This window comes from Ornithodoros turicata, chromosome 2 (genome assembly GCF_037126465.1).
Source record: "Ornithodoros turicata isolate Travis chromosome 2, ASM3712646v1, whole genome shotgun sequence".
NCBI lineage: Eukaryota > Metazoa > Arthropoda > Arachnida > Ixodida > Argasidae > Ornithodoros > Ornithodoros turicata.
The window spans coordinates 102,321,439-102,331,594 of NC_088202.1; the positions used below are offsets into that span (position 1 = coordinate 102,321,439).

At 47.1% G+C, this 10,156-nt stretch overlaps 1 protein-coding gene across 2 annotated transcripts; it reads left to right on the forward strand.

The window, feature by feature from the left end:
• Positions 1-3,659: 3,659 nt before the first annotated feature.
• Positions 3,660-6,822, forward strand: LOC135383905 (uncharacterized). 2 transcript variants are annotated; one of them, XM_064613193.1, is made up of 4 exons: positions 3,660-3,749; positions 4,285-4,361; positions 5,463-5,616; positions 6,569-6,822. In XM_064613193.1, exons 2-4 carry the CDS (start codon positions 4,319-4,321, stop codon positions 6,717-6,719), a joined length of 348 nt encoding a protein of 115 aa, XP_064469263.1. In that variant the 5' UTR covers positions 3,660-3,749; positions 4,285-4,318; the 3' UTR covers positions 6,720-6,822. The 2 variants fall into 2 exon arrangements, with proteins under 2 accessions (XP_064469263.1, XP_064469264.1); XM_064613194.1 differs by having other exon boundaries at positions 3,736-3,768.
• The last annotated feature ends 3,334 nt before the right edge of the window (positions 6,823-10,156 follow it).

The window sequence follows — 10,156 nt, forward strand, 5'->3', positions numbered from 1 at the left end:
GGGAATGATTCGCTTCGGTCACTTCGTCGATAGACATTGCTCCTGTTGTATCATGGCGTTTTAACAACGGACAGATGGAAGTTGTTGGGGGTTTCTTATCTGTCGAGGCTCGGTAAGCGTGACAACACCATGGGTTGACTCGATCTTTCACTGACAAAATACCTCACAATCAATGATATCCTCACGTGAGCAGCTCCCACAGGACTACACGAAGGACGGATAAGGAAGGATATTTTCCTCTACCTCTCATTTTAATTGCACTCTAGCTGACTCACACAGTGTACTTGTAAATAAACCCTTTAAATAACTTTATTTGTAGAGTGGAAAAGTGGGGATTCCAGCGATACGGTGAAGGTAGGTTGAAGCAAAAGCCTCGGAGCCAGCGATACTTCGAACAGAGCTTGTTCTTCAACTGGGCTATAGGGGGCATTGGTAGGCGATCCTAGGCCCAGTCACTGTTCCAAATATCGTCGCCTCCCGACTTAAGGCAAAAATTGGGGGGGGGGGGGGGGTAGGAGGCGGCACGGTGGACACGGTCGTAGCAAACTATGATCCCGAATGACATCGTTATCCCCTGTGGCTGGCTGAAAACGAGAGGCTGTTGGCTTTTTGTGACGCTTATGTAGTTAGTTTAACTGTCACAAAGGGGCGTACCCCGTGCTTTCCACAAAGCAGGAGTGGTAACGGTGGCTAGAGTAGAGGAAGGGGACAGAGAGAGACGTCGATTTTCAGGGTTTTACTCTATCAAGACTAAGCGAAGAATGATCCTTAGCACGGGGATTTCGTGCACGATAATAAGGCCCTAGACTGCTCCATCGTCGTTCTGAACAACGGTACCATACCAGGTACGTCAGCAGATGAAGGGAAAGGGAGTGGCCCCTCCCTTTCATATCGAGATATCAGTAAGGTGGGTGATACTCTCTCGTAAGGCATATTATTACGTATGAAGGGAATTGCCTCAGGACGTGAGCCGCCGATATTTCGAACAGAGACTGTTCTTCTTCTGGGAACCGCCCTCATCATTGGTATGGTGTTTAAAGGAGTACAGAGGGCCATCCAAAAAAATTTCAGGTTAAGACTTGTGATGAAAGTGTGTGTGTCATTTTACCGAGTAGCGCGAAAGGCTTTGATGTGTGCAATTTGTTTACCACAAACACACAAAAAATCACATAAACATGGCTCCACGCGTTCACCCTTAACACGCCACTCCGGGTATATCAAGGAGGAGAAGGTATGATGCACGTCACCGATGACGTTACAGGGAGAACTCGTTCTGGTTTGCCGGTCAGTGGGGTCAGCGCCGTTAACCAGTTTTGCCAGTTCTCCCGGAGAATTGGGGATAGAAGGAGCAGCTGAATCGTGACCGAGCCAGGAGCAATGCTTTTTCAGAACCCCGAACAGCGGAGTAGCAGACAACATTTCTCTGAACCAATCAGTGCGTGTGATTCTTGTAGCGTCAGCGCGAGGTCGCAGGTGGTACTGCTCTCCACCTCCGTTGCGCGCTCTCCACCTCGCTTTTTGCGGCGTACATTAAATTCAACTTCTGCGATAATTATGACTCTGTGCTATGAATTACTTTGCATGGTGCATCTTACTGGCCTACTAACAGTTTTATAGGAAGGAAACGGTGTTTAAAATGACTTCTGGGCTACTTTAAAGGGTTATGTATCACGTGTTAAAGGTTCATGCGAATTGTGGGTCAACAGCCCGGATAGAATAGGAGGGAAAAGGTCTGGGCGCATTTTATTTGTGAAGTGTTTCTAGGGTACGTGATTTGCATGTTCATCGCCATTAATTTTGATCACTGTAGGTCACGCTGTTTCAGTGAGAAGATTTTGTTAATTGGGACGACTATATTTACCAGTGGCATCACTACCCCTCTGACACCAAACATAACCTAAGTATGGCTATGAAGCCCCGTTTTTAGAGTGTGAGGGGCTTAGGCTTTGCTTACTAAGGTCAAGCAAATTAGCAGACTGGGAGGTGGTGGGTTTGAACCGTACCCCCAGCTGTGCTGTCTGAGGCTCCCCCTGCAGTCTTAGAAATTATCTTCGCTGCATAGCATGCTTCTAGCCAATCATAATCTCGAATGATATCGTTTTTTTGTGACAATATCGCCTTTTTTGTGATATCGCCTTTTTTGTGACAATTATGTACAGTATAAGTGTCATCAAAAAGGCGTACGCCTCTAGTTTTCAACAAGTCAGGGCAGATAAGGATATCATTCGAGATGATGATTGACTAGCAGCGTGCTGTGCCATGAATTTCATTTTTAAGAGTGTGGGTTTCCAGGCGGTTGTCTGCATAGCCACTCCTGAAATCGACGCAGGACCCATACTGGGTCCTCAGCTCCTTCCCGATGCCTAATGCCCCTTCTCCGTGTGACCACACCTGCACGGCGCTCATAGCCACAGTTGCTTCGCTGAGCTATTAGGGAGTAAAAACCTTTTAGACAGAATTACAACAAAGATGTTGCCATTTATTTGACGCAGGACCTTGGCTCGGACATCTCGCCAATACTGGCAACGACCGGCTTACATTTTAACTTTCGACGGTCATCATTTCAATATCTGCTATCATATCGCATCATCTCATCTTTTAAAAATAAAGCTGTTGTTGTTGGCTATAGAGTGACGCCACATGAGTAAGGCCCACAACGGCAAGCCAGTCTCGACACCACCACCAGTTTTAGAGCGTGCTTGTAACAGATTTAGATTTGCTGTAACAGGATATATGCTCGACACAGTAAGGAACCGGATGACTGGCTCGATAAACGTGTCCTACATTGATAGCCTTCAGTTTTGAAATCCCCAGTAATGAGAGCGACGTTACGTCTTGCACGTTCAAGGCAGGAAATAATATCTCTGTTGTACTAGCTATGCTGTGCTGCTATGCATTCAAGTGTGCAGCACGTTACAGCAGTATCAGAAATCGGTAAATCAGGAAGTTGAGGCACCCTCGCACCCAAGAGCGACGAGAGTAACAATCACGGTACGTTGAATATAGCGTGAAATGGTCAAGTAAACCCGTTACGTTCGGCAAGTGATGCAGGTGCGACGGCTGGCGTCACTACCATATTCGTAGCGTCTTAAAGTGATCTCCGTCAAATCTCCGCCTTAACTCACTTAAGGTGAAGCCACGGGTCAAGAAGTCCCCAGCCCATCCTGCCCTCCGGAACAAAGATGCGAAAGAAGCTGTGCATGAATGCCTGCGCAGTGTGCACACCAATCCAAAAGACGCCTTCTCTGCTGCAATACAAGAGCTTCCCAACAACAACAAATAACTGATGATGATGCAGTCGGATGGTGACAGATCTGTATTTAAAAGCACGGGGACTACGTAGAAATATGATACATTGTTTCCCAGAACATTAAGTTGCAATGTTGATCAAGGAATTATTTAAGGGAAATTATTGGACCCCCAGTACATATACTATAGTACACGCACGCACGAACGAACGAAAAAGAGTGATGTGATGGGTCATTCACAAGTGTGCACATATGTAGAGAAAGCGGAGCATCCATATCATTCAATTTTATGTCTGTTGACATAGTTTCAGAATTAATACCGAGCTCGCCATAAACCGCCGAGTTTAGCATTTGTTCGACATTCATCGACTACTGAAACAGCTACAACGTATCTGGTCGTTTAAGGAAGTGATCGCAACACACGCCCTCTCCACTACGATAATCCATGCGCGTGGAAGCGACGGCTACCACGTCGTCAAATGCTGTACGGCGATCTACGGGGTAGGTCCTTTCATTCATGGTAACTAGCGGACACTTGCTCACAACTCCTTTCACGTTTGTGGCAATTTTCAATCGTAAATTTTATATTTGGTTCATTTAATGACACCATTGTGCTTTATATCTCGCATTTTACGCAACTTGTGAGTGTAGTAACATGTCAGATTCACAACTGTTACTGGAGGGTGGCACCTCACGACATGTCTTAAGTTACTGGTTTACAGCTCCTCTCTGTATACCCGGTGCAGGTAATGTATTACATATTTCACTTCAGTTTGATGAATTCGGGCGACTGCGACATGGCCATTGTCGAGTTGCAGTGTTCTTCCTTCTAACCATGTATCCTATATAATATCTTACTGCACGAAATCAACAGGAATAGTATTGTACACCTATGCCATCTTTGATGACGCTTGTCAGGCTGTGTTGTGACGCTATCAATTCTCACGATCATCTACAAATGGCCCCTCTTTGACCGTCCATACTTCATGTTCACTGTGTCCAAGCAGCTTACATGCTTCATCGTCTGTGTGATCAGGTTCTTTTCTAACGAAGCATCAACCTGAGAGACCATGAGGCTTCTGGCTGTCACGTTTCTATTGGGTGCGCTCACGAGTAAGTGCTTTCAGTGTAGATCTGCACTCGGAATGGCTGTATAGTCTTAGGCAGACTTGTGCCCGTTACCAAAAAAATAGGAACTAAATACCGTTACCCGTTACTTCAGAAAAAAGTAACTAAATACGTTACTCGTTACCAACATACAAAAGTAACGAGTTCTCGTTACTCACAGGTAACGAGTTACTTTTTCGTTACCGCCGCATAGTTAAAGGAGCCAACAAACATGCCGTCACTTGCCTTCAACTCATTATTAATGAGAAAATGCACTTCACAAGAAGCTGATACTCGAAATTTACATCAGTGATGTTCGTTCCCTTTCGTGTGATGACATCGGCTGCCGAAGTGGGGGTGATCGGAGGTTATGAAAACACAAGAAAAGACACCGGTTTCCGTGCCACCGATCACCAACGGTTCCCAAAAACAGACGAGGGGCTGCGTCATAATTTAGGGCTCTCAGAAGCTTAGCAAAGACAAGAAAAGGCTAGAAGTCGAAACGCGTTTTTTGTAGCCATAGCACAATTGGTACCCATCCTTGGGAAGGAGTGATGGTCGGAGGTTACGGAAACAAGAGAAAAGACAAGGGCCTTCGTTTAAGACGATTCAGCATGTCAACAACACATCCAACGAGGGACTGCAATAATACTTTGAGTCACACGTGGTCGTGGGTCACGCAGGTCCACGCATTGCGCCACACGGAGTGCCGAAATGTGCTCCCCCGCGCTGAAGAAAAGGAACGAGTAACGTCAGTAACGAGTTACCAATTTTTGTAACTGATTCCGTTACTATTACCATTTTTTAAAAAGTAACTGAATCGTTAGTTCGTTACTAAAAAAAGTAACCGTTACCAAGTAACGAGTTACTTGTAACGAGTTAGGCACAACTCTGGTCTTAGGTGATACTATGTGGGTTACTTGAAGCTTGTAGTGTTCAGAATGAGAGTTTTGGAAATTTTCTCACTTTCTCACCCTTCCTCGTTTGTGTGCAGTATATTAGAAACACAGTCAACAACATTTCGTTAGCGTCATGGTTAACCACCGGGTAACGCTGGGCCGTATCATAATTTACCCTAACGCTAAATAACGTTGTTCTGTCTTGTAGCGGTTGTTCATTCCGCGTGCGATGAGGGCCTCGCTCGGATGGTCTTGGTGGACTGCGCAACCGAAGCAACACAGCTGAAGCCGGAATTTGCGAAAGCTGGGTACTGGACGCAAGTGGACACATCTGATGTGTCCCAAGTGAGGAGTGCATGCTGGTATGAAACCGCTTCGTACAACAGTATAAACGTTCGTACGTGAAGTGAACGTGTAAAAGAGGAGGAGAGGAAAGAGACGACCAGAGATAACAATCTGCGATCTTCGTAAATCTCTCTGATCTCGCCAAATTGCAAAACGCTACTAAAGGGACGGTCGCAACCGGACACCCATCTATGAAACCGATACCACTTTGTTCGGCATCGACCAACAGTCTACCGGAATTACCGAAATACCGAAAACAATCTGCCATTCATTGACAGAACGCGCAATTCTGTGTGTCTAGATATGTGTTTGCCGAGCGATCTGATTACCACATAGCGCGACATAGCGCTTGTGGCGCTCTTGTGCCCCATAAATAAGGCACAGCTGCCATGAGCATCTTTCCCATCACCCAAAGTGCGGCTGCTTTAGCCTGTAAGCTGACTGTTGGAATTCGCCTTCAACATTTCCTTCCTTAGCTGTCAAAGACACCACCACCATTAATGCACCGCGGGCGTGCCTTCAAGTCCCATTAGCTCACGCGAGGGATGCTGTACAATGATGTGCTTAAATTAACAAGTGCACTTGTTGACTTTATAGGAAGTGTGTCTGCTTTTTTAAGATCTGAGTCAGTATAGCTTGAAGAACAACAAATATATTATAGAGTTCGTGGTCAACTTTCAGGCTATCTCCCGAACTATGCACAAGGGCTTCTCGAGTAACGTCTACAAACCTAGTGATTAACCCCTTGTTCATATATCACTCTACGGTCGGAGTAGGACACGTGTCGCACATGTAATCGTTTGATCGGGCCGAGAAAAAAAAAAAAAGGAAGGAAAGGTAGCTGCGACGAAATTGTAATGATTTCATTGCCAAACTCCGCTTTATTCTTTCTTCCCTTATACATTACATGTTGTTACAGTACGTTGCATTGCATATATGTCGGTGAAATAGTCTTGATGCGATTTCCAGCGTTCAGAAGGCATTAACGAGGTGCCTCAGACAGAAACTCACCGGGGAGTGTGCATCGCTTAGTGAAGCCATGATCAAGAAGATGCGAGCACAAAGGAAAGAGACTCTGCGTAACCGCTGGAAGTGTGACGTTTTCACACGCTACTGTTGAGGAGCAGGATGTTTGCCCCCACCAGGGCTCAAAGTGTCAGGACGCATCCAAAAAGTATGCTGATCCCTGCACACTGGAAATAAATTTGTTCAGTCCGCATAAATATTTCTGCGTTTATTCCATGCACGTGGCGGGTTTCTTTTCGTGGAATTCATTTCTACATTGCCTGGTTCTACTCTGGTGACTCCGCCTATAAAACAACGCCGTGAAGCGAGCGTCATGATAGCTGTATATTTATCCGCTTTGGAATCTGTGAAACCTGAACTCCGACGCTTTATTAGGAAGATATTCATTGAATACACGAAGACACATTTGCCACAGGCAGCGGGTATGTTCTTATGACTTAGCTACACAGTTTGGAAAGTATAAGACAAAGAAGCGTCTTCACACGATATAGGATGGCATGTATGTTTTATTTCATTTTCTGTGCGCAGTGCTTACTGCTTCCACAACGGCGCGACTTTTCACGCGTCATCATCCATCATTCATTGTGCGTCATCACTTAAGTCTCTTTGATTATCGCTTTACTTACTTACCTTCATCTCTAATTAAACTGGTGTAGCCGGCCTATTTTATTTTTCCATGCACCAAATCAAATCAAACCAAGGCTTTGAAAAGCGCAGCACACGGACTCCCATCGAACGGTCACAAGGTCACCTCTCACCTACTAAAAACGGCATGTTCTGTAGCGGACGCTGGACGACGACAACGACGACAACGATGGCCACGCGCGCGTGGAGCACCCGCTTCTCATTTCCACCGGCGCGGCCATGGAGATAGGCCACCGTTATCGCCTCTCCGTGGCATACCATCATCGCCGGTCGGGACTCATGTAGAGGAAGACCATCGTCCTCTACATTTGGTGACCCGGACGAAGAACATCACGTCCGGAGCAATTCGGCCCTTCACCACCCCAAGTTTGTGACGACGCCATCGAGCAGCACTACCTCCGGCACACACGGCCCGCCTTCACTCCTACCGCATCTCGGTACTCTTCACTCCTCTTCTCACCTTTCTCACTGCCGGCCGCGACATTAGAGCCTTGCGCTCACCTGCCGGTTGCGGCAGTCGCGGCAGCCGACGCCTTGGCACGCTTCACACCCGTCTCGGCACCTCACTCACCCCACCTGGGACTCTCGAGCTCCGGCTCCCGTGCCGGTCGCGGCACCCCAGGACCACGACACCGAGCGCCTCACTCTCTCTCTCTCGTCTCTACCTGACGGATCGTTGTTCCCGTCCTCACCATCTGTGAAATGCCGCCAACGTGTGCCGTGCCCCTGTTCGACCACACGTCACCACGTCTGCACGTCTACCACGGTCGCCCTCAACTGCAGCTTTTCCCAGACGCGTTACCTGGACTCCAGCTCTTGCGATGCGTCCGCAGCGCATCTGACTGCCGGGGGACCCCTGTAGCGGACGCTGGACGACGACAACGATGGCCACGCGCGTGGAGCACCCGCTTCTCAGTTCCACCGGCGCGGCCATGGAGATAGGCCACCGTTACCGCCTCTCCGTGGCATACCATCATCGCCGGTCGGGACTCATGTAGAGGAAGACTCTACATGTTCTACATCAGGTTATTCCACTGTTCTACTTACTTACCATTGTTCGTCCGCGAGAATTGTAATATCTGGTCCCGACCAATAGCGAGTTTTAGTGAATCCTTTTTGCTCGAATCGTTCCCGAACCGTATCGCTGGGAACCAATGAGAAGGGGGACTGACTAAGAATAGAATCCTCTGATTGGGCAGCGACAAAACCGTTCGCGAACCGTTCGAGTGATTCACGAAAACTCCTTAATGTCCGTGATCGGTTGCGTTCCTGAAGACACGTGGAGCCTTTGTACCTTACGTGGACTTAGGTCCGTTCTCTGCTGGATGCGCTCAAGTAACACATCTGGTACGTTTTTGTAGCCTTTCTCATCCTGATTTTTCAGCGTAATGAGGCTGTCTCGTTGCTTCCCGATGAAACAGAATTATATCTGTACCTGTAAAGGTGCAATATTTGTCCGTAAGGTTACGCCAGCTGAGGATTGTTCGTACACGCAAGGGTGTAGGTCAGACAACGGGCTTTTCCGAACGTATTTGCCAGGTCACGCTCACAACCACGGACAGAAATCGAGGTGGGCAACGGCACAGTGGGATATTCTGGACAAGAAGAAAAAAAAACGAAAACGAGAACTTCATTTTGATTATAATGAGTGGGGTGTTCTATCACAGCAGGGGCTACTCTACCGCATCCCGCGCTGTAATATGGTGAATATGTAATAATCAGCTTCACAGTGAAACCGAACTCCCAGTGTCCAAAAAGGTGAGCAATACTTTTGCGGCATGGCGTAGGTGAGCTGTATTCGACTATAGACCAAGTCATAGTATGCTACACTATAGTACGATTGTCCAGACGATTGTCATAGTGACATAGAGCGCGCATAGCTGATTTTACAGATATAGTAAGTGTCTACTCGTCATAAACTGGCACTAGTTTGACTAGTACGGGACTAGTTCGGTAGCACGGTTAATGCAGAAGAACGTGTTTGGGATCTCCCAACCTTGGACAGTAAGCCTCTCGCGTAAATGACAGCTCTCAACTGAGGAGTAAGAGTGACATTGAGTAGCATCCGATCAATCAATGCACATCCTGGCGTGATCGAGATATTTCGTATCATTCAGAGAGCGAGCGTTGGATCCATTCATGCAAGCATAGACGTCCAACGAAAGTCAGTTGGCACTGGCGCGAGGCCATGGCTTCCATTAAGCGTCTAAGAATGAGCTGACCGGTCGTTTCTTAGCTGTGCAAAACAAGTACAGCCACTAGAGACACTCGTACGTTCCTGCAACACGCTATGCCTGCTCATTCTCTGCGGCACCACAGTAGGCTTCAGCCCGCTGGACAAGTACCCTGTAGCTAGTAACATGAGTACTGAGCACACTGAAGTCACGTCTGCGCTGACACGATTCCTTCAGGAAGCTAAACTCTTGGGTACTCTGATACCTCCTATACGACTGTCTGTACGATGATTACTGAAGGAGCTGCCTTTTTCTGTATTTCTTAATTATCTGTGTCCCAATTTCAGCATCTTACTTTTTGTTTGTTTGTGTTTGCTTTTGGGAATAGCAAGCCTACATCATGGCTAACCTTTCCCTTCTTTACTTTTTCTATCAGCATTAAAACATATCCCCCATCCCAGTAACACTTATCATGCAGTGGATCAACTGGGTTCAAGTACACCTCGAGCTCCACAACAAAGGAATGGAAACTATTGGCGTCCCCAGTGCCTTTCCTACTGCTTCCGATTCAAATTCTTCGTACTGCAGGATAAGAAAAAGAATGCATGGCTCACACTGCTGCGTTTCATTGCGTACGGATATGGACGAATGTTGGTTGCCGTGACAACAAACGCGTGGAAAGTAAGAATTCGTCCGAACTGAACTTTTTTCT

Excerpts from the sequence above, each read along its gene's own strand:
- LOC135383905 (XM_064613193.1), top strand. The coding sequence starts at position 4,319 with ATGAGGCTTCTGGCTGTCACGTTTCTATTGGGTGCGCTCACGA. Across the intron at positions 4,362-5,462 it reads TCTATTGGGTGCGCTCACGA|CGGTTGTTCATTCCGCGTGC; the intron begins GTAAGTGCTTTC and ends TCTGTCTTGTAG. Across the intron at positions 5,617-6,568 it reads CAAGTGAGGAGTGCATGCTG|CGTTCAGAAGGCATTAACGA; the intron begins GTATGAAACCGC and ends TGCGATTTCCAG.